We start from the raw sequence: 24,893 nt of genomic DNA, 5'->3' as shown, positions 1-24,893 counted from the left end.
TCTCTCCTCCACCTCTCTCCCTCTCCTCCACCTCTTTCTCCTCCAGCTCTCTCCCTCTCCTCCAGCTCTCTCTCCTCCATCCCTCTCCTCCACCTCTCTCCCTCTCCTCCAGCTCTCTCTCTCCTCCAGCTCTCTCCTCCACCTCTCTCTCTCTCCTCCACCTCTCTCCTCCAGCTCTCTCCTCCACCTCTCTCCCTCTCCTCCAGCTCACTCTCTCTCCTCCACCTCTCTCCACCAGCTCTCTCTCCCTCTCCTCCAGCTCTCTCTCTCTCCTCCAGCTCTCTCCTCTCCAGCTCTCTCTCTCTCCTCCAGCACTCTCTCTCTCCCCCCAGCGCTCTCTCCCCCCCCCCCCCCAGCCTGACGCTGATGTAGCGCTGGAGCTCCAGAGCGCAGATTAGATCAGAGCGCTGACTCGCTGGCTAATTACACATTACAGGGTTGCCGTGGTGATGGATCGGCTGGGCCGCGTGCGGTTTGGGCCAAAGGGCCCCAACACTGCCCCTGCTCGGCCAAAGCAGATTTTTAATCCTGGCCTGTTTTGGGGGGGGGGGGGGGGGGGGGGGGAGAAGGGGAGGGAGAAGGGGGGATGGGGGGCTCAATAATCAGCCCTGGGAGGGGGCGATAGCGGGGTGAGTTGACGGGGTCAGGTGCAGTTGAGCTGCACATTCTTAAATCCCGACCAGGGAGATCAGCGGACATCGTGGCTGTGCTCACAAATGCAGCAGGGGCAACCTGTTCACTCCTCAAAGCACAAACTTTGGGACAAAATGGTGCCATACGGGACGCGTGTATATCTTTCCGCGAAATTCGGACGTCCCGTCTCATAGAGGACTGTTGGAAACCCCCGGGTGGGGGGTGGGGGGGGGCAGTTACCTGCAGAGCCCAGCGCGTCGGCACCTGGCAGCTGTAGAACACCTTCAGCCTCTCCGACACCGGCGAGCCCTTCTCCTCAAAGTAGTCCACCAGGGTCTGGAACAGAGGAGAGGGGGGTTACCAGCAGCCCGGGGACAGGGGCGGGACGACAGGGGCGGGACACCAGGGGCGGGCGGGGCCAGGCGGGACACCAGGGGCAGGGGACAGGGACGGGACACCAGGGGCAGGGGACAGGGACGGGCGGGGCGAGGAGGGACACCAGGGGCAGGGGACAGGGACGGGACACCAGGGGCAGGGGACAGGGACGGGCGGGGCGAGGAGGGACACCAGGGGCAGGGGACAGGGACGGGACACCAGGGCCTCTCTGGGGCCTGGCAGCTTTTAGGCCATGATGAGGTCTTACTGTTGCTCCAGGGGGGGGAAAAGAAATGGGTAAGTGAGCGTCATTAAGCATTCAAATTGGTCTGGGCAAGGGCGTCTGGCATAGCCGGGGAACAGGAGCTAAATGAAGTCGCTTGCCGCGCTACAAAATGAGACACAAACGACTTTGCTGATTGTTATCATCCCAGCCATTATTATCCCTCCCCCCCTACCCCCCCCCACCCCTCCCGTCCCCCGCCCCCCCCACCCTGCCAGCAAGGCGAGTCTTCCTACAGGCTCCTGTGGGCGCAAAGCATAATTCAGGCTGTGCCAACCTCACTGAATCATTCGCAAATAGCTTTAATTGGACCCAGCTCAATACGCTTCTTGAAGAACAGCACTTTTTCATGTGGAGAATTTAGGTACTGCTTTTGAAAAAAAAAAGTACCACCCCTGCGACAACCTTATTTATAGCCCCTGTGTCCCACTGGAAATGACCGGGCTACCCATCTGACCCGGGGAGGTCTTGAACAGAGACGGTGAGTAAGAACAGATCTGTGGGGAGATTATAAGGATCAGGCCAGTAATTATCAGGCAGAGGGGCGTGATTGGGTGAGCTCATCCAGGAAATGAGATGGAAATTGGGGCAAAGGTCCGCTGAGATGCCGTGGGGTGCTCCTTAAACGGTACCTTCCGGGAAAAAAACTTTAGCCCGTTACGAACATCGAGGAAAATTTGTTTGTGACGTGCGGACATGCCAAGCCTAGCGTCCATGCCCAAAAAGCAGTGGGTAACGCTTTGGGGGAGGGACAGAAGCACCACACATCCCCCTGGCTTCCGTCAGAGAAGGCCCCCCGTGCCGATGACGTCACCCCCCCCCCCCCCCCAAACATCCCCGGATCCGCTGATGCGCACGCCAGGGCGGCTCGTCCCGGTCGACGTCCGCGAGACGGAACGCTTCCGGGGAACGCCGGGAACGCCTGGAGGAGAACACGGAAAGCGAGGCGACAGGCGGGACGCGTCCGAGCTCAGGGCTGGTGGGAAAGCTTTAAAAAAAACGACCGTCACAATCCGGTGCTCCGGCATAGAGGCGAGACAGGCACCCGAAAAAGCGGAGCCCGGGCCCTCGCCCCCACCCATGGGAGGACGGAGGGGGGGTGGGGGTTTGGTGGGGGGGAGTCATTTTAAACACAATTCAAACGATCGCTTCCGGGAAACTCGGCCTACGTCATGCGGCGCGGTGACGGCGGTCGCGCCGCAGTAGATTAGTATTTTTTCGGTCGCTCCGAAATCGGAGACCTCGTTGTTTAGGGGCGCCGGTGCTCGGCCGTCCGTGAGAAAGTCTATTTTCCTCATAAATACGCTTTCTGCTGCACGTCAGAGAGAGTGATGCTAATAGCCTGCTACAGGTAGCCCAGAGGGGAGGGGAGGGGAGGGGAGGGGGAGCGCTTCACCAAAAATAATAATACACAACTGCCAGCAGCTCAGATTCAACAAACAGTGGCTGTTGCTCAGCGGTGCCACCTTCGAATCGCCAGAAGAGACCGGTGTTAAAAAAGGCGTGCATTCCTGGGGCAGAAGAGCAAAGCTTTATTGATTTTTTTTTTCTCTCTCCAAACAGCAACAGTCTCTCCTCAAAAAACAGGGTTTCTTGCGCATGTATTTCTGAGAGGGTGAGCGACTCCAGGGGGACGAAATCTCTGTGGCAGGAGAACCCAAAACAGGAGGAGGCCCTGAGACTGCCTCATAACCGGCCTCTCCTCAGACATGCAGATTTATTCACTCCGTCTCACGTGAAATGTTTTATTCCCTTTCCTGAAACCAGCCCAGCGTGCGTCAGCAGTGCCCCATCACCACCACCACCACCACCGCGCCCGGTGGGGTTCATAGGGTGGCATGGCGGGCATCGCACACTCAAATTCTGCTTCTGCGTAACCAGGCAGCCCCCCCCCCCCCCCACACACAAGGCGGCAGAGGCCAAACACCTCCCTTCATTGTCATTCAGATTGGGGATGTAAGGAGTTCATGGTTCAGTTAGTCCCTTTCCTACACCCCACACCACCCCCCTCCCAAACCCCAACCTGCCCCCGGGCTCCTGCTCTGTCAGTCTCTCACCTAAATTGACGTCTTGACGTGGCGGGAGGATTCAGGGGTTGGCGGGGGGGTGGGGGGGGTTGGGGGGGCGCTCTGATCACCTGTCACGATTACAGGAAGCTCTCGGCACTCTTGCATTCAGACTCTTCCCCACACGGACACGCAAAATGGAATATGTCAATCACCGTATGCCTCTAGACAGCTTTTTACAGACATCAATGACAGTGATGGTGCATAACTTTAGGGAAGGCTTTGGGGCAGGGGGAGATGGGGGAGATGGGGGTGATAGGGGGTTTGGGGGGGGCTGAGGGGTCCAATGCATTTCCCAGCCTGCACCACCCCGCGTGGATTCAGCTACGTCACCCGTGCACCCTGTTTGTCATGCAAGCTCCTGGCCTCGTCTTGCCAGTGGCACGAGGACGCCGACTTCGGTTCAGAAGCCGGTTCTAAAGATCGGGGGTGGGGGTGGGGGGTGGGGGGGGGAGGAGGACCCCCCCCTCCCGCCCAAACTCGTCCGGAAATTACATTTCTGGTTGGCTTGTTGCAATCAGGTTTCCTCCAGCACGGCCAGCGAAGGTTCATTTGCGGAGGGTTGGGGGAGAACTAATCTCATTCTTCCACAGCCAGTGGGCTCCTGCAAACAGGACTGGCATGAGTGACTCCTCCAGCCCGACTGCTGTCCACACAGACTGGTACACACAAGCCTGCCTGCTTCTCCATCAGGAGGTAGCTGGTCCAAGGCAAACTACCTCCAGGATTAAAGGCAAAAACCGTCCACGCTCATTTCCATCTGTTGTACTGTTACGTTTATTAACCTGCACAAACACTGCTTTCCTAAGTTGTAAAAATGTACCCTTTCCAATTTGACACGGACACAGTTCCCATCCGCCGTTGTTTTACTAGCATTTCACTGATTTTCGTAATGAACTACGGAAGCTCGAGAGGGAACTACGAACATGGCTGTGCAAAATGTCATTCAGGATAAAGTTTAAAAGACAAACACATCATACTGACATGCCCAACTGCTCCACTGACACAGCACCAGCGCCCGCATTCGTACAGATTCTGAAATCGTAAACAGAACGGCAAGTAACCCTGATCATGAATGTCACTGCACATGTACTTTACTGTATTAAATAGGATCAGAGTTCCCCCCCAGGAGTAATTTGTCTAAATACTATGACCTAACGAAGCGAGTTATCAAATTTGTTGTGCCCTGGGCATTTGTATAATCACGTAAAGAACAGTTACAGATGATTCTGCTTGACATTTTTGGGTGAACTGTTCCTCGAAACGGGACGTCCTGTCAGAAAGCAGGCTTCCGTTCTGCCTTGGAGCAGGCTTGTCTGCGGCCTGTTTCTGAGCCAATGACTGTGCAGTGTGAACGATGCCGGTGACTCGATGGCATTAGTGTGACACGTTCACTGGAGCGTGAAAACAATGCACTACTTCTCTCTAGGGTTTTCGACACACTTTGTTCCTGGTTACGGTTATACACTTTGTTGTACGTCGCTCTGGATGAGAGCGTCTGCCAAATGCCTGTAATGTAATGTAACGTAATGTAATGTAATGTAACGTAATGTACGAACGCCGCTACGAATACCAGCGGACTCACAGAGCCAATCAGCCAATCACAGAGCTGCAAAAAGACCCGCTGTACTACCCCAGCACTTGCACGCCCCGTTCGGTCAGACCGAACCGGAATCCGAAAACTACACAAAGGTCAAACGGTCAACTAGCTTTATCATTTCTGGGGAGATTTTTCTTGCAACCAATTTTTACATCCATTTTTTTTTAAACTCCCTTTTGGGAATATGAAATACTGCAAAAAAAGTTCCTCCAATTCTCCATTGGATAAGCTGTGCGGTCACTGTCGGCCGGAGAAGTCTGCCTTCTATGATGAGGTCTTGCCAGCTCTGACCCTCCTTCCGACTGGCTAACACAGCAGCCAATCAGGTGCTGGCCAGTCTGAATTCTCGCAGCTACACACAATGTCCCTCAAACTCAACCCTCCTTCACGACCCAGATAAAGGCCCCTTAAAAAAATTTTTTTTTTTCATTTGAGGTAAACATGAAGTCTCCAAAGTGAGAGTGGGACAATCTTGTAATCCTTCCTCCATATTTGAGCCGTGGAGAGCTGTAGAATGATCGGACTCACGGACATTCCCCCGAGCGCACTGCAAACCATCGTGTATGCTCAAAGGTGTCCAAAAAAAAGCAATGATCTTACATGGGAATAGAGTGCATTACTCTGATCTCCATACTCTCCACAACAGTGGGTTAAAAGTGGGATTAGTCCAATACAGTGTGCACAATAAAGACTAGCCAGCATTCTGGTGGCCATGGACTCTTGGCTGACCAGAGGGGAAAAGCCAGCTTTATACCACCCAGGTTGTCATGCTCTTGGACATGAAAGGGGACTCTGTATGGCAGGAACAGTTTAGTGTTTTGTCTGCCGCTGACCTCAGACAGGAAACAATGCATTGTGGGAACACGGGGACAGTTGCCGGTCAGACTCATGTTTAGATGAGCAGCGCAAGACGAACTCACAAAGGAGCACGATCATGAAAGGATCTCATCGAGACAAACAAATAAAAAAATAAAAAACCTTAACCATCACAATATGTTTCTGGTCCTCAAGGAGTTTACAAGCCGCTGACATAAATCGGTCGTCTGGTCTTCTGTCGTGAAAAGTCACATCTGTGCACTCATGAAAGTGAATAACAGGTTTAATATGGCTGTCAGGCTCCACAAGGCTACTTTCAAAGGACAACATAGGATGACATAATATTTTTACGACAAAGTCTCTCAATGCTTTCACCTTTACAACATCGGATCTGGCATGAAGAGTGATGTCAAGATGCTCTTCACTGTCAATCTGCTTCTTCAACAGGCATTATCAATATTATAATAATTATTAAAAATCTAATCCAACAAAAGATGCAATTGAAAATATACAATTTCATAAAAAAACCCAAATAGAAAAAACGCATATAAAAGCTAGTCATACAACTGCATTGGTAATAACCAGCTAACTGTAACAAAAACAACAATTTGCAGCTGGAACAAAAGATGAAATTCAATTACTCTCGAGCTCGTTCCGTATTTTACGGTAAGCCACTGCTGTTTGTTTTACTGCAGGGTGGTGTGCCTCTGTCGTTATGACATTACAAACACTCACTGAGTCTCATTTCCTCTTCCCCATTATTACACCCACCAATCACGCGCCACAAAAAGTTCAATTCAATTCAATAAATCCTCACTGTCCCTGATGGCCAATTCATTTCGCGGACCGGGTTATAAATAACATTAGAAGCACCGTAAACACACACACACACACACACACAAACAATACAACTGTGATAAAAAACAAATTAAAATCATGTAAGCATCGTAATGGTAATATCAGCCAGGATTTTTACACAGCGTGGGCAAAGCCATTTAGAAAACGAAAGACTGAATGTATTTACTATATATATATATATATATAGTAAAACAAACAAATTATTATTGTGTACTGATCATTGGGATTGCTTTAGAAAGCAGGGCTGGTTTTCACTCCGTTTTGAAATTTTGCTTCTGGCAGAAATTAATTTCGTTTGTAATATGGATTTTGTTTTACGGAGCCTGTGCCTCACAACCAGGGTCTGATTTTCCCAACTTCTCGCCTCTAATGACAAGACATTCAACTGAGTTTTCCCAGCCCTGACAGCCAAGAGAGGAACTGCAAAGAATCAAAATGCCAGAAGTGCTTTTTTTCAAAAAAAATGTTTGTTCAAAAAAAAAATTCAACATTTTTAAGTTGACAGAACAAGGTCTCAGAAAAACCAGTTCCGTGTCGAACATTACACACGGGAGCTCATTCTACAACGGATCGCTACTGAACAATGCAGCACATGTATATAACAAACAGATAAATGAACGCTGCCTCGTTTGCCACCAATAAAGGTTTCAGAGAACTGGAAGCCAGCGAAGGGGTCCACGGCTTGGAATCTGAACCGTGGCGGTAAGACGAGGTGGCGGCTGGCTCCATGTGTTTTCGGAGACCGTACAAGCAACGCTGACCCTCCCAAACCAATGGAGGAGGCTGCAGGAACTGACGGACTTACAAAAATGTTTTAGCGTTCAAAAAGAAAGGAAAATAAGACTGCCAAAGCATTAATGCTTCAGGCTGGTATAGAAACAAGTCCGATTTTAATCCAGAAATTTTAGGAGAGTTGAGTAACACAGTAGTTTAACCCCACACTACAGCATTTTAACCACACACCACAGTATTTTAACCCCACACTACAGCATTTTAACCACACACCACAGTATTTTAACCCCACACTACAGCATTTTAACCACACACCACAGTATTTTAACCCCACACTACAGCATTTTAACCACACACCACAGTATTTTAACCCCACACTACAGTATTTTAACCCCACACTACAGCATTTTAACCCCACACTACAGCATTTTAACCACACACCACAGTATTTTAACCCCACACCACAGTATTTTAACACCACACTACAGCTTTGTAACCCCACACTACAGTATTTTAACTCCACACTACATCTTTTTTGCTAGCATAGCGCTCGATACCTGGAGGCCCCATCGCTTTCCTGTCTGTGCAAAAAAAAAAAAAGACCTGGAGAACTTGACATACTGCCCACTAGGGAAACTGACAGAAAAACCCTCTGCAGACTAACGGATCTGACAAATACTACGTCTCGCAGAGCTGAGCTGGGCAAGATGAGATCAGAAAAAAAAACATTTGTGGAACCTGAAGTCCAGAACCGCCTTGGGCTCATAAATACTGCCGTGACCTTTCACCTTTCCACTGGTAAAGCCACTAAAGTAAGACAGAAATCTAGGACAATAATGATTTACAGTGCGATGGTGGGGGTTGGAGGGTTTTGGGGGGGGGGGGGCGGCATGCAGGACACAGATGGATTTCGGAGGAGGTCAGGGTGCACAGGGGGACGAAACGGGTCACAGGACGGAAGACTTCATTAGAAGACTTCATTTTTTTTTTTTTTTTCGCGGGTGTTTCTGCGATAGCCACGCCGACGGAAACCTGCTTCTTTGGAATTTTCGCCATTAGCTTCGCCGAGGCAGGGCTCACGAACCGAAAAGAACTCTCGTCAGTAGGACCAGCTAGGGTCCAGGGCCTCTTTTAGTCCGCCTGACGGGAAATATATGAAATGTAAAGCAATCCAAGACGTCCTCGACAGAGTCATATACGAGGACAATGAATGATGCAATCATATAGAGGCATACTGCTGACCGACAGAATCACAAAGCTTAGCTGTTGAGCCAATCACAAGGCTTCAGCTCAAACTGTCCCTCCCACCCGCACAAGGTAGCCTCAAAGCTGGCCATGAGAGAGCACCAACTGACAAAAGGCACCAGACATTCAAATATTACTCATTTTAAAGCTAATTCTTTGCACCCCAATTGAGCAGATTCTTTTTTTTTTTTTTGCTGCTATGCTAATGTAATCTGGCTGCCCACAACAATCTTTTGTTGTCCCCTTCAGAAGTTAAACTGGAGATATGTGTAGAAGTTTTACAGGGAAAAACAAATGCATTTTCACAACAAGTAGATTGTGGAACTGGACACTTGAACAGTTTTACGATTGACGCACCATGATACAGCTTTTTTTTCCCCCCCAATTCCACAGAACAAAAATGTTTAAAAGCCATGTGCTTGAATAAGAACCGATGGCTCAACAGGAACCTATGCCTGTGAAACAATGAGGCAAACAGATCGGGGCGGAGGTGGACGAGTCATATCATTAATCAACAATAACGGCTCAGTCTGAATTACACCGGGGTGACCTTTATGAATACAAATAGCTAATTACAGCTTACCGGGATAAACCCAACCAACAGCATGTACTTCTTTATCAGTGAAGAATTTTCCCCATTACCGCGTTTATAACTCTGAAAATGTTTCCGTCGAATTACTTGTTTAATGGAATTACTTATTATTGGTGCCGGGCCCTGTGAAACAACACCAGGAAATGGATGGACGCTCGCTTGCACTCCCACCTGTTTTTCAAACTTTTAAATTGACTGCCCCTGCGCCTCGCCGATGTTTTAAACCCGCCATACCGAGAACGTAAAAAAAAAGCTTTCCGACTCAATCTCACGGACGTTATCGATCGTTCTCACAAATCCAATTTAACGTATAAGAAAACGCGCTTCTGACGCTTGCCGTGATCGGAATCTTATTAGAAAAAAAAACGGAGCAACCGGCCCCCACTGTGGTGACAATACCGAAACTACGCCTGAGCCCAATCTTCCTGGATACACCGCTGCGTCTGTTTATTTGTCTAAAGGACAGGACTGCCCTGTGACTCAAACCAAAAAGGAAAGGGGGGGTGCTACTGAGTGGCTCATCCAGGTAAGGCGCTGTTGCAGTGGGAGGATGGGCCCAATGTTCAGTTATCGAATCCTGACCACGCTGGGCAGCCCATAATCGTCCGTGGGGTTGCCAAGGGAGATTCAGTGATCAGGGAAGAACACGCCTCATCGTTCACCAGGACTGGCCCCCGCTGGCCAATCAGGAGCCCCACAGACTATTTACTCAAGCTGCTAATGAACTGTGACATCACATCAGGGGCGTACATACTTGTCAGTGCTCTCCCAAATAGATAATGGTGGTTGCCGCAAAGAAAGTGCCTGTTAAAAAAAGATGGGGGGGGGGTGCGGCGGGGGGGCAGTTGAGAGGAAATGCGCCAAAAACCGAAAATATGGAAATTCACATTTCGGAGGTAAGTACCATGCTAGTCTGTGGTCTTCTGTACTGACAGAGAGGTAAGTACCATGCTAGTCTGTGGTCTTCTGTACTGACAGAGAGGTAAGTACCACGCTAGTCTGTGGTCTTCTGTACTGACAGAGAGGTAAGTACCACGCTAGTCTGTGGTCTTCTGTACTGACAGAGAGGTAAGTACCACGCTAGTCTGTGGTCTTCTGTACTGACAGAGAGGTAAGTACCATGCTAGTCTGTGGTCTTCTGTACTGACAGAGAGGTAAGTACCATGCTAGTCTGTGGTCTTCTGTACTGACAGAGAGGTAAGTACCATGCTAGTCTGTGGTCTTCTGTACTGACAGAGAGGTAAGTACCATGCTAGTCTGTGGTCTTCTGTACTGACAGAGAGGTAAGTACCACGCTAGTCTGTGGTCTTCTGTACTGTCAGAGAGGTAAGTACCACGCTAGTCTGTGGTCTTCTGTACTGACAGAGAGGTAAGTACCACGCTAGTCTGTGGTCTTCTGTACTGACAGAGAGGTAAGTACCATGCTAGTCTGTGGTCTTCTGTACTGACAGAGAGGTAAGTACCACGCTAGTCTGTGGTCTTCTGTACTGACAGAGAGGTAAGCACCACGCTAGTCTGTGGTCTTTTGTATTGACAGCGCATGTTGCAGTGACCAGAAGGTTGTGATGAATATCCACGGTGGGGATTAAAAAAGGGACGACAGCATTTGGAGGAGGATACATCCAGCGGACAGCGTAGACCCGAAGACACGAGAGAAGCTCAGTCAACTCGGGAGTGAAAACCGAGACCGATGACAAACGGAGGGAAAGCAGCCGCCAGCCGCGATCCCTTTCATTCTGTTCTCCAGTCCACAAAATGGCCGACAAGAGAAGAGTATCCAAAAAGAGACACTCCGCCAGTGGGCTGGCTATATTAACGCGCCGCAAAGCACTTCGGATTACAATAACGACGCAGGAAAATCAACAGCGGGGATTTTTATCGGTGCAAATCCACGGGGAGGTTTGTGTGTATTTCTTTCCAAAAAGACCCCAGATGCATGACTAATGCACACACCCCCACATGCGGAGAGATCGATGTTCCTGGGTACTGCAGATGCTAGTATGGGGCGGTGCACAGATGCACACCAAGGGCAGCCAGTGATCAAAACAAACCCGCCTGACCGGAGACAGAATATACTGCAAGACACTGAAATGAAATGTTCACGCGATATTTCAACACTTGAAATGATATTGGGGAAATACAAACATTGTTGCAGTTTTCCAATACTGCAATATATTAAAAAAAAACAAATAAAATAAAAAAAACTTGCTGTCAACAATACTTATTATATTTTCCAAGAAGTCCACATATTCACAATATCTATCAGTGCCACACCTGAGCCGCACTGGTTCCCGGAACATGCCGGAGCCTCCCGTGGATTTCCCGTCTCACAGCTCAGGAAAGTCCACTCAAACTCCCACAGTTCAGCTGATGATATGTTGGAAACCCGCTGGCCCGGGTGCTGGGCGGCTCAATCAGTTCAGCCAGCGTGCGGTGCCGTGCTGTACGGATCGAACCCGGACTGGGTCGGCACTGCTGACCGTGGGCCAGTAGCTCCCCACAGAGCGACACACAATTACCAACTGCGCCCACCAGGGAATGGCAGGGTTCGGTTGGGTCAGGGGGCCACTTCTCATCGATCTCTAGCGCCCCCTGCTGGACGACAGAGGCGCCGACGGACTGCGCATCAAAGCCGCATTATGACAGATCTTGCTCTGACCAGACCTGGGTCAAATACGTGGATTCAAATACTTTTCTGTGCTCTATTGATCTTGCCTTGTGTAACCGAGCCTGCCAATATGACCAGAAGGCGGGGTTTGAGAGTAATTCATTGGTTTCCGATACGCCAGACAAGATCAGTAAAGCGTAGAAAATTACTTGAATCCAAAACAAATACGTATTTGACCCTGGTCTGGTCTCTTGACTCCACTCCGTGCGAGCTTAGCAGTAGTCTGCGATGTGGGGAAAAAAAAATGAAGTGCGATGACATCACTTGCTTCAGAGGAGAACCACGGATGACCACACTCTCTCCCGCACAGGGGTTTGGCGCATGAACGCGGCTGCGGTTGGGGACAGCTTGAACATTCCAAATTAGGGTGGGGAATTTGGACATGTACACAGCAACCACGTTTGGGCATGAAATTATTTTTTCGAAGAAAAAAAGAAATCGAGAAAAAAGAAAGAAAATTCTCTGGCTGTACATTTCAAGCCTCATTCCAAACAATTCCACTGTGGTATTCAAACAAGGCAACTGTCTGCAAACACACCCTGTTCATGCAGAAGTGGAGTCAGAGAGGAGGACATAGCCACACAGTGAGCAGGGAGATCTGTGGCTCTCAACTGCTTTTTCTGTTTTTTTTTGAAAGCGATCCAACTTCTACCTACAAGCAGACGTAATCAGCAACTATGTGACAAACGCACAACAACAGTCCTGCCAGTACAAGATGTTCCAGACGGGAACAACTACAAATAAATTTACCTACCCTTCCACTGATCTGCAAGTGTCCCACTGCAATGAGCTTTAATTACTTTACAAAACCGACGGTGTTATTCAGCCAATAAGACGAGGGGATGGTTAGATGGCTTGGCTTTTACGAAGAAACAGGCACCTCCTATTCTTTGAAAGAAGTTCCGTGGGACCTTTCAAGCAAATGAAATTCACACAGCAGTGCGCCAAATTACCCTGATTCTACTCAGGCTAGAAGACACACTGCCCCCTACAGGTCAACGCCACTTCGGCAAGAAAGAGCATCTCCCATCCACATCCTTCCTCCAAACCCAAAGGGACATAGTGTCAGTCATTCTGGGAGCAGGACGGCACATTGTGACATGTCTTCTGGGACACTCAGTGGTGAGAGAGAGAGAGAGAAAAAAAAATGTACACACACCAAGAATCCTGTTTTGTTTGAATCCTGAAAGCGGTTTCTGCAGTGAGGGCATTCCCTTAGTTTTCTGAGATCGCTGGGCTGACGTGTGTTTACAACAGGAGACCGACAACACCGGCGGTCTGGCAGGCGGTGACAGGGTTCAAAACAAGAGAAGAAGAAACTGAAGAAGAGCAACGAGGTGAATGAGTTTACTATTTCCAGGGAGTGTTTAAAAAAAAATTAAAAAAAAAAAAAAACATGACTTCATATTGTTTTGGAAGACTTATTTGCGGTGGGAAAACGGAGACGGGCCCTGACGGTCTGAGGGAAGGGAAGCAGCGGCGAACGGGAGGAAAGCCAAACTCCCGGCTCCGCGAGACCAACCGCCATCGCTTCCCCGTCAAGTTCATTAGAGTCCGGAACAAACAAACAACACTTCAGACTCTTTAACGCCTCAGACGGCGGCAAAGAGTTTTAACTCGTCAAGCGCTTGCAGAAAGGAGGAGTAAAAAAATAAACGAATAAACGAGAGAGAGAAAAATGGGAAGTCCGTGTGGTTCGCTCTAATTCGGCATCCCCCTAGATAAGGGGGGGGGGGGGGGGGGGGGTAAAGTGCGGGCAGCGGTAGAGCTGGTGACAGCGGCGAGATCAGCGAGCTGGACGTCTCTCTCGCCGCTGTGACGTGAGGGTGGATTCGCTCCCGATGAAGCTTCCTGTGGGGGGGTCCCTTTGACGGGGTGTCAGATCCGCTTTGTGCACACGATTCCTCCATATCACTCAGGGGGAAAATAAATTAATACATTTAATGTGAACAATCAGCCTTTTTCCCTCCTTCCCCTGTACCTGAGCTCCGCTAACAGACCTGCTCGGGCCACCCCAGCTCCAACGTTTCACACCCTGGCTTTGGACACCCCCCGCCCCCACCTCCCCCATCCCCAAACCCCCACCCCCCCACCCCGGTCGCTGACCCCGCCCGTCTCGGCTCAGACAGCCTGGAAGCACCTGGGGCGGCGTGCTGTGGCGGGAGCCCGCGAGCGGCTGTTCGCGCAAACAGTGATGTCATTCCCAGGCCGAGAGCGAACCCCGGCGCATAAATTACTCCCAGACTGCCTTGCAGGACTCGGAGGACGACCGCGGTGCTCTGGGGTGGGGGGGGGGGGAGGGCAGGGTGGTGAGGGTAGGCTGGCATGAAGGCGTGTATACGGGTGGAGGTATCCCTCTCTCCTTGACGCCCCACCCAGTGTGCGGGGGGGGGGGGGGGGGGGGGGGGGCGGGGGGGAGACGTCGTTCCCCAGGACTCTTTGTTGTGACGGGGAGCAGTAGGGCCGCGCGCTGGTGAGCCGCTGCCACCGCCAGCCGCCACTAAATCACCCGAGAGGAGCTTTAACCGCCCGCCATTTCCCCCCCCGGCTGCAGAGTAACAGACACCGTGACAAATATACTGCCAGGAGCCCGCCACAGGTGGGGAGGAAAGGGGGGGGGGGCGTGTGGAGGAGGGGGGGGGTACAGGGACCAACCCGCCCCCCATGTATGACCGCAAGGGTCTCTCTGCTTCCAATGTGTTCAGCTGCTTCGGAATCATGATTTCAGGGATTCCAGAATTCAGGGGTAAGTCACTGATATTAGATGTGCTCCAAAGACCTGGTTGTCTTGTTAATGTCCCTTCCAAAAAAAAAAACAAGCAAAAACAAAGCGTGGCGGAGATGATGAGGGGAGGGCTTTGTTGTGGGCCCGTCTGCCTGTGGGCGTGGCGGCCGAGGGTGACGGAACACGGGCGGGAGAGAGAGAGAGAACATTCCGTCAAACGAGGCCAAACGGGACGACTGCTGGCCCGGGGTACGACCGTGAGTTACGGGACAGGCATGTGCGCCTGAATTTATAACCTTTTTTTTTAAAAATTATTCTCTGAAACGATAAAAAGATTTCGGTTGTTTTGTCTGGGAGCCTTTTTTTTTTTTAAAGCACATACAGCAGTCAGGTAAACTACCTGCTCACCGCACTGAATTCAGATTCATTTATTACATTTCCGCAGTGTGTGCTGTCATCAGGCACGTACACACACACTGCGTTTCTCTGGTCTCTATACAGTGCATAGGCAGCAGTGTAGTATAACAGTTAGGGAAGTGGGTTTGTAACTCAAAGGGTGTGCGGGTTTGAATCCCAGCGGGGGCACTGCCAGTGCAGTTACAGTTTACAGTCAGTAAAACATCCTGGTGCATTTTGCACCGGATGCAAAAATTTAATCAGTGCAAGTGACTCTGGATAAGAGCATCTGTTAAATACGGAAATATAACGTAACGCGGCGTGTTACTGGAGTGCGTGTTGGTATCAGGTGAGCATGTACTATGTACCCGCAGTGTGTGGGTATCAGGTATGTGGCCACTGTTTCTCCAGTCTTTTTTGGGGCTCAGCGTTACCTGTGTCTGCATCATGGCTCTCTCCACCCTCCGAGAGCTGCCCCGCTCCAGCCGGGTCCTCAGGCTCAGCGCGGTCACCTCCACGGCCCAGAATTTGGGCTGGGACAGCAGACACTGTGGAGAGACAGAGGGGAACGTGTCAAACGCCTTAGACCAGGACTACTCTGTCACACAACACATAGCAAGTACGCAGGACCGAGACCCACTGTACACAGCGACATGGACACCTGACACTCCCCACACACCATGTTCTGTGCACACAATACACACTCTTACTCTCACTCACACGCAGGCACGCACGCACACACAGACAGGCACACGCGCGCACACACACGCACACGCACACAGGCACACACACACACACACACACACACACGCACACACACACACAAGAGCAAACGCGTAGACACGCGCACACACACACACACACACAGAAGCTCAATATTTATGCAGCCACAAATTATTTCTGTGAGTGGGTTTCAAGTTACTTCTACCAAGTTACACCTGAGCTGTGACTAAATGAAATGCAGCAGAGAGCAGGAGAAAGATGAGTCACTGTAGAACTCCAGAGCGTGCAGATCAAATCACTAAAATCTGGATGATTTACCACTGAAAAAATAAAACTGGCATATATAAACAAAATAAGTCAAGAGTTTGCAAAAATTCGGTTTCTTTCCCCCAAACAAGTATCAAATATTGCATGAAGCAGTTTCCCTCTGACTCACCAAAAGGAAAAAACATTTTTACAATCTTTCTTTTTGGGATTAAATCACAACACTTGAAATTTGGAAACACTTTGGTGGGTAAATTAGCCTGTAAACTTTTTTTTTCCTCCACAGTTCCTCCACAAGTAATGAATGCAGTCTGCTCTTAAGTACTCCAAGACTTTGGTTTTGAAACAATGTTGATATTCATGAATGTTTCATTCATTAATCCATTCATTGACATTTCAGTTTGCCACAGACCTGGAACTAGTAAAAAAATAAATAAATAAGGAAAATAACAAAAAGGTTAAGAAAGGAAAAAAAAAAACACTCAGACACGACCACTGCGGGAAAAAATAGAACCGCATGAGATGAAAAAAAAAACTGCCATTTAAAATGGAACACGAGAACCAAAAATCCCAAATCCAACAGCTTCAGACTGAGCGCCATGGTAAATGGTAAATGGTAAATGGACTGCATTTATATAGCGCTTTTATCCAAAGCGCTTTACAATTGATGCCTCTCATTCGCCAGAGCAGTTAGGGGTTAGGTGTCTTGCTCAAGGACACTTCGACACGCCCAGGGCGGGTTTTGAACCGGCAACCCCAGACAATCGGTCTTACCTCCTGAGCTATGTCGCCCCTATCCAAAGACACCACAGGACAAAACACTGTTTTATGATTATTTCATTCACAAAATGCCACAGACAAATATCGCCGATATCAAAGCAACTGGCTCTCTGCCACTGGCTGAAAAGCAGACGTGGGAGGAGACGGTTCTTCTCAACAACCGTTGATGAAGTCAATGGAGCCATCGCCATGATGATGGCGCTGTGAGGACGGCGTTGGGATTGGACGGCTCCACGGCAGGGCGGGAAGAGTTCCCCTCGGCTCCGCGCAGGAAGTGGCTGAGCATTTCCTGTCACTAGCGGGGACTCGTTACTCACCCCGGCCAGAGGGACCCTCTCTGCTACCTGCACGTGTGACTGAGGTCGTGTGACTGAGGTCATGTCTGTCCAAGGCTGGCTAGGCCTGAGGCAAACCAATACTGCTCAACCTTGTTGGCTCAGTGAGTTCACCTCTATGGCACATAACCGTCAGGGCTTCGACACTGGGGGGGGGGGGGGGGGGGGGGGGCAGAGGGATCGGAAAGGAAATAGGGTGTTTGCCGAATCAGAATCAGAAGTCTGTGGGCTGCATTTAATGCGTAACTCTGCATTCTCAGAGCCCAGGTGTGTCTACATTCTCACACGACATGGATCCATCAGAACTGCAAGAAGGGAACAGAAACGAAACAAAAGCAAAATGGCGGACAATTTTTGAGCGGCTAAAAAAATTTAAATAAAACTGAAGTCTCCATTCTTGCATTGTCTTCTAGGGCTATAGTACGCACACACACACACACACACACACACACGCACGCACGCACGCACACACACACGGAGTGGAGACGTCGGGGGAGACCCTCACCGCTGGCTGACGGAGGCGGTGTGCTAATTTACAGCGCAGGTCCCCCCGCTGTCTGCGCAGCTCACGGCCCCTCCCAAGCACAACAGAGCCAGACGGGGCCGGCAGGAAGTGAGCTAACGAGCTAGCGCGTTAGCGCAATGCCCCCCCCGGGCCCTCCAGGGGCCCCTCCACCGGCCCCGAGGACAAGGGCCCGCTTCCTGACTCCACACATGCTGGTCTGATCAGAGAGGGCCTTCCCCAAAGCACCCCCCCCCCCACACCACCCTCTCCCCCCATACCCCCCTCCCCCTCCTTCCCTGAGCGGCCTGACTGATTTATGGAAGTCCTGTCTGGATTCCTCCCACTGGAATGGCCGACCACAGCGGCACTGCAGACATGGAGAGCCATCCTCTCGCATGCTTAGAAAAACAACCCTCCCATACGTCCTCCGCACCCCCCCAACCCCAAAAAAAACCTCCTCTCCCAGCCCTGAGCTGGTTCTGAGGAAGGAGACATGACCATGTCATGACTTCATTCTCCGGCAGCTGTTCATCACAAAAAAAAAAAAGGTCAAAGGTTTTCCCATTTGAAACGCAACCCTCAACTCTCAAATGGCTTCTCTCTTCCACCGACGGCCTTCCGTTCGGAAGAAAAGGGCTCGTCCCCAAACAGACAGCGATGACCGGACTCTTCCCGTAGCTCCACCCCGACGGTACAGGAGACAGGACGTGCCTCATTGCCTCAGGGAGGGCACACGCATTGGTGCGGGAAGGGATGTGATCCCTCACACAGTAGACCTAAGGCCACAGGGCCAGTGTGCGTGTGGAAGTTCCACCATCAGAGCTCATCAATCCAGGTGCTGGAAAGCTACAGGGTCCGCTGGCTTTTGTTTTTAACCTTAAAATCAACGATACGTTCAGATCCAAGAAACCAGGTGAGCTGAGATAACTGTGCAATCATCTGCTTTAATTTAAATTAAATTTAACGCTTTCAGGAATGAGGAGACACTTCCCCCGGTGGGGTGAAATGTTTCGTTTAGTTTCTCACACACGCCACGGGCTCCTTCGCACGCCGAATCGGAGCGGCCTCCCCCCTCCAGCCGCCCGGATCAGGCCCGCGGGCCCCGTCTGAACACGCAGCCTGATAAAAATCAGACAAATTAGCAGCAAACCGAACCCGTGCATGCGCTGGAATACCAGGCCTCAGCTCAGATAACCTCTCTGTTTTTTTTTTTTGCCAAAATAAATGTGTGGATGTAACCGGAGACCGGGAGATTACAGAAGGATTTTCGCTGCTTTGCTACGCAGGTGCGAAGCGAGACACCACTTCACCAAGCCAGAGGGCAACACAAAAGGACAGACGGAGGCAACCCCCTGCCACGCACCCCCCCCCCCAAAAAAATAACTATTCACCATGTTTTTTTTCCTTCCCTTCTCATGTTATGTCTCTGTATTCATGCACTTCCAGGCCAAGTCGAGAGAGATCCTTATCACAGAGCAACACTTCCTCTCTGGGGGCTGGCAATGGAGTATTATTCAAAATGGCAGCCTGCCACTCGCTCCCCCTCCCCCCCTCCCCCACCCCCCCCCTCCCCATCCTCAAATCTGCATCTCTATGGCAACACCACCTCCACCAGCACGTGTGGAAACATTTTTTTTTTGTGTGTGCGATGATGCTGCTCTCGCTCAGGAAGGGAGCAGACATCGGCGCGACACAAATCATGGCGGAACCAAACCGTGATTTAATTTGGCGGTTATTGAGTGATGTAATCAACAGGGGCTGTCACATCTGCGGGGATAAAAAAAACAAGAAAAAATAAAAAAGAGCCCAGACACTTTTATCTTATTAGCCCTTACCAATGACGCGGGGGAGACCCCATTACCGCCACCGAGCGACCGTTTCCAGCGACTCCGCTGGGGCTAGCGGGAGAAAACTTTATCACGTTGGCGGAAAAACCGCGGTAATCCCCCTTCCCCTGTCACACCCGCCATGTCAAACGCCGTCAGATCACGCTCTCAGGACGCCAGCCTTCGACGCAGGGACGGGTACACGCTGTCACATGAGCTGCACAGCATTGCTTCACATAATTATGTAATCCTATACGCACATAAGCGGTGTGTTTACTTATTTAGATCACGCACGGTTAATAAGCTGAGGATTTACCACGCAAAAAAAAACATGGGCAGAAACTCCCTGCCTGCCAATGAGACACAACGCGACACACAACGCTACACAACCGACAACGAGGGATATTTTTAAATGTAATTCAAGTTTTATGAGCTGGGATTGGATGGGTCGTCTCCCACCAATCAGCACGCTGGCTGCCGTTTAGTCGCGTCTCTACCCACCAATCAGCACGCTGGCTGCCCTTTAGTCACGTCTCTGGTATCCCAGGTTCAAAGACTCCGAAGGAGGAGAAAAACACAAAGACTCAGCAGTTCTGAAGAAGCACCACAACACAAACCACAGAGTTTACCTTCCGGCCAAAGGAGGACTAGCCCCAGCAGGGAATTCCTGTTTCGTTTTTTGTTTTTTTTCCCTTTCTTTTTTCTTTCTCGCAATACAAAGCAAATCAGATCACAAAGCCAGAACCATGCCAAGGGGAGAAACCTGCATCATCACGATCCTGACTGTATTTTCAGATATGATGCAGGTACTGAGGAATTTGAAAAAAGGTCATGAGGTTTTTAAAAAAAAAAAAAATTTAAGTCTCCAAAATGATGTTATCTCCATTCAACCGGTCCCAGCACAGCGACACGGACACCTCTGATCTGTCAGCAGTGCAGTAATATAGAGAGGGCAAGCAGGGGGAAAACTAAAAAAAATTCAACTGAAGAATTTCACTGACTTAAAGGAGACCTCTCATAGATTTTCAGCTTGCTTTACAATAATGTGTTTTATAGATTTTTTCTTTCTTTGGAGCAAGTCCATTCTTATTTGAAAAAAAATAAGAGGCAGAAAAGTGTTTTTTTTTTTAAATTCTTATTGGTACATAACCAATCACATGCCAAGTCAATAGGCATTGATTTTCAGCAAAAAAAAGAAACGGAAACACACAATGTGGCTCTAAAGGGTTAAAAAAAGAAGAAAGGAAAAAGCTCAGAGATCTGTGGCTTTAATGGAGCCGGTTCCATCCAGCAGACATACATTGTGACCCTCACTATTAAAATGCCCTACCGTTAAAAAAAGAGCTGCAGCTCCACCAGCATTTAAAAAATTTATTTTATTTTTTTTTTTTTTTTAAGCGCCGACCGCAACGGTAGCAGAAGTGAAGGGCTGCCGTGATTCACTCTGTCTGGCAGGGCGGAGCTTCAGAAGTCAGGCGGACTCCGTTCAGCCGACGACCGTTCACTCATCCATCCATCCATCCATCCATCCATCCACTCATCCATCCATCCATCCATCCATCCATCCATCACAAAGCGTCGGCTCGCTCGGACAGGGGGTCTACATAAACGACAGCGCGTCCAGGAGAAACCACCGAATCGCCGCAAACGATTTCCGCAGGGCCCAGACGCCGCGTACATCACCGTGGACTTCTAACGACGACTCGCGGACGCGGGAGCCATTTTGTTTATTCGCTAGTCCAAACCGCCATCCGTTCCTGAATGACTGACTCCCTAAAAATCAGGAGTTTCAACCCTAAAAAAAAAGTGTGACACTAACTTGAGGAAAACTTCAGGAAAGTGTAGTTAAAAAGAATAAGGAGAAAATCAATCCTTCCCTCCGATGCATTTGCGCAGACAGTTACGTCTAATCAACCTGCGAAAAAGGGTGAACTAATGGAGAATTAAAGAGGCCAGAGGCCGACCGTGGGGGGGGGGGGGGGATGGGGAGAGTGGAGGGGATGCTGCCGTGGTTTTAAATTAAGATCCATCGCGCTTAAATAGGACCAGGTCCCCGGCCCGCCCCGTTCCGAGGCACCTGTCGGAAAGGAAATTAAACATGCAGGACCCGTGGCCAGGCCCAGGCCGGTGTGCGGTGCTGATAGATGGGGGCGGGGCGGGAGATGGGGGGCCGGGGGGGTCTGAAAGAGAAGGGAACGCCGTAGATGAAATGGGCTTTGCTCGGTGGCTCGAATCGCGTCGCTTATTACCTTAATTAAAATGGGTTTGGCACAGCAGCTGCACCGCGCCCTGTCCCAGCACCTGGTGGTGTGGGGGGGGGCATCGGGGAGGGGGGGGGGTGGACAGCGAGAGAGCAGCCAGTGTGTTACGCACTTAGACCTGAAGGTACTACAGTAGTACTACAGGAGAGCTGTGACTCTTTTACAGCATACAGGCTGCATAGGAACGTGGTTACAGCACAGCCAGTGTCTCTCTCTCTCTCTCTCTCTCTCACTCTCACACTCTCACACTCTCTCACACACACACACACACACACACACACACACACACACACACACACAAGGAACTGAGGCAGAGCCTCAAATTTGACTGGTTACACTCTAACTTCTCATTTTCCGATTCCTCACATACATATTTTTCCATCAAATATGAATAGTAATGTTTAAACACAAAAAAAAGTTTTATATAAATGCCAAGTAAAATATTACTCAAGACTTTTTGGCTATTTGAAAAAAATGAGTTCCTTTGAAACATTTTTCCCTTTTTAAATGCGGATCACAAATTTGACAAAAATGCCGCGACCCAACCTCATTTAAAAGGGGAGAGCCACAGGAGGCAGTATATATTTTAACCGACCACACGGCTTGGACCCGAAACGTGTTTTCAGTGGCGTGAGCCGAGCCCCTCTTCTGGCCCCCTGCTCCGTTTAAAAAACCAAAAAAAAATTTTTTAAAAAAGGAAAGTTTAAAGTGTCACCTTCTGTCACATAATCGTGACGAATCGATGCAATGGACTGGAAGAGGAGGAATACGGGGGGTCAAGGAGATTTCGGGCTGCGACTGGACCCGTTCATCAGATGGAATACATCAATATGTCCTCTCCCCCCAAGTCTCCTGGACACACGCCCCCCTCCTGGAGACACACGCTGGCCTAGTGAATATTAACAGCGGGTGACAGCTATGATAACGCCGTTTTCGACATTCGGTTTGTGGCAAAAGGGACGCTAACCGGGAGGGAGCGTGCACTGGGCGGGGGGAGGAGGGGGGGGCAGATTTGGAAACGCAAGGCTCCTGTGGGTCGGGGGAACCCGTGGGTTTCACGTCTGAAGCAGATGGCCCCTCTGGTTTTATTAGGGTGCCCCCACCTGGGTGCGGGACGGAGGTGACATAGCTCAGGAGGTAAGAGCGTTTGTCTGGCAGTCGGAGGGTTGCCGGTTCGATCCCCCGCCCTGGGCGTGTCAAAGTGTCCCCGAGCAAGACACCTAACCCCTAGTTTCTCCCAACGAGCTGACTGGTACCTTGCATGGCAGCCTTTCACCATTGGTGTGTGAGTGTGTGTGTGTGTGTGAATGGGCGAATGAGAGGCATCAATTGCAGCGGCATGATTCAATACAGAGTACCCCGCCCCCGCACGCCCCCCCCCCCTCTCCAGCCATCACCGTCTAATCCAGAGAGACAAGACTGTCAGCTCTGACAACCCTTCATTTCTCACCCGTTTGCTGCCTTTTTTAAAAAAGTCTTATTTAAATGTTGATTTGACGTCCTCGAAGAGAAGACCAAGCAGCAGGACTGTTTAGTTTCAAAGTCCAGACAACAATTTAGATGGGAGAACTTATCCTTGCAGAACGAGCCTACTTGTGGATTTAGGTATGTGTGCTGTGTGCACTGTGAGAGGGTCAGGAACTAAAAATTTATTAGCAAATTAAAGAAAAAAAACAAGACAAGCAAAATAAACTGGTAGATGGGTTTCTTTAAAATTCTTCCATAACAGTCAAGAAACGGCAGCAAAAACAGGCCTGAGAAACAAAAATGCTTCAGGCGACTCATTTAAAACAACTTTCATCCGCACTAAACATTCTGCTACAAGAATAAGGCATAATAAATAAAATATGCAAATACGTCTCAGCCTCCCCGACCCCCCCCCCCACTCCCCCCACCCCAATCCGAGACCTCAACATAAACTAACAGATCTCCAAATAAAGCCTATCGTTTTGAAAAGCATTTTTTTTTTTTTTTAAATACCTTTAAAAAAATAAAAAATAAAAAAAAACATGAGAAGTGCGCTCTGGTTAAGGCATCAGTCTCTGAAGGAAACCAGGAGATTTATGGGGGGAAGGCCACATAAACGCCGCTGCAGTATATTAGCCTCACTCGTCGTTCTTCTGTCTGCCCCCGCAGACTTTCTGCGGGACTTCCAGGGTAAGGTCTGGCCAAGGCCTGCACATTTGGGTGGGGGGCGGGGGGGGGGGGGACCTCAAATCCTCCGGTCATTACATGAACTTCAACCGAGGGGTTAACAAAATGGTAAATGGACTGCATTTATATAGCGCTTTTATCCAAAGCGCTTTACAATTGATGCCTCTCATTCACCCATTCACACACACACACCAACGTTGAAAGCCTGCCATGCAAGGTACCAATCAGCTCGTTGGGAGCAACTAGGGGTCAGGTGACTTGCTCAGGGACACTTCGACACGCCCAGGGCGGGGGATCGAACCGGCAACCCTCCGACTGCCAGACAACCGCTCTTACCGCCTGAGCTATGTAGTTGGACAAGCGTCCAGCTAACAGCCTCCAGCATTCAGGCATCCACTCTTGCATCAGAAGGATTCGTGCTATAGGCTGAGCTCGCTGAACAGGACTGCTGCTCCGGTTTAGGAAGCAGGAACACATGCATGGGGGGGGGGGGCGCATGGGGGGGGGTTAGCTCAAAGATCCACCACTCAAACCTCATGGCCACTTCCAAGGTTTGTGGCCAGGGGGCTCCCCTGGAAAAATATTCCTGCTTCAACGAGTCCCCTTGATAAAACAAATTACTAAAAATACTTGAAGATCCAACCATCGATTTTCCATCTACAGTGACCGAGCAGAGTGGTCTGTGAGCACCAGGCTCTCCCACAACAGAAACCCGATTAAGGAGGAGGTTCTCAGGGAGGGGGACAAGGTCTCCCTTCCACGGGAACAAAAACAATGGAGGAGGACCTTTTCTTAATTTACAGCTGCTGTTAGGAGCTCAATGCATCCGAGCTCCCCCGCATAACTCCGGTGTTTTTTATGATGTGAAATGGCACGGCCGCATTCTTAATTTCCCTTATTGATCTGATGGCACGATGGCCAACCGGGGAGGAGGAGGAGGAGGAGGAGGAGGAGGCCGGTGAATTACTCGAGGACCCCAGGCGACTGTTTCCCAGGCGATTGTTTCCGAGGCAACGCATTAAACCACATTACTTACAGTAGTACTTCCTCCAGCAG

The 24,893-nt window shown here is 50.0% G+C and overlaps 1 protein-coding gene across 1 annotated transcript in view; it reads right to left on the bottom strand.

Annotated features, from left to right (window-relative positions):
* The window catches only part of ttc27 (tetratricopeptide repeat domain 27), a 97,245-nt gene that overhangs the window by 27,538 nt on the left and 44,814 nt on the right, over positions 1-24,893 (bottom strand). The window contains exons 10-11 of the mRNA XM_035401156.1: positions 15,424-15,537; positions 874-969 (exon numbers count right to left, since the gene is read on the bottom strand). Coding sequence (XP_035257047.1) covers positions 874-969; positions 15,424-15,537 — 210 coding nt within the window. The remainder of the gene's footprint in view (positions 1-873; positions 970-15,423; positions 15,538-24,893) is intronic.

This window comes from Anguilla anguilla, chromosome 18 (assembly GCF_013347855.1).
Source record: "Anguilla anguilla isolate fAngAng1 chromosome 18, fAngAng1.pri, whole genome shotgun sequence".
NCBI classification, from domain to species: domain Eukaryota; kingdom Metazoa; phylum Chordata; class Actinopteri; order Anguilliformes; family Anguillidae; genus Anguilla; species Anguilla anguilla.
This window is presented reverse-complemented; position numbering and strand designations above follow the sequence as displayed.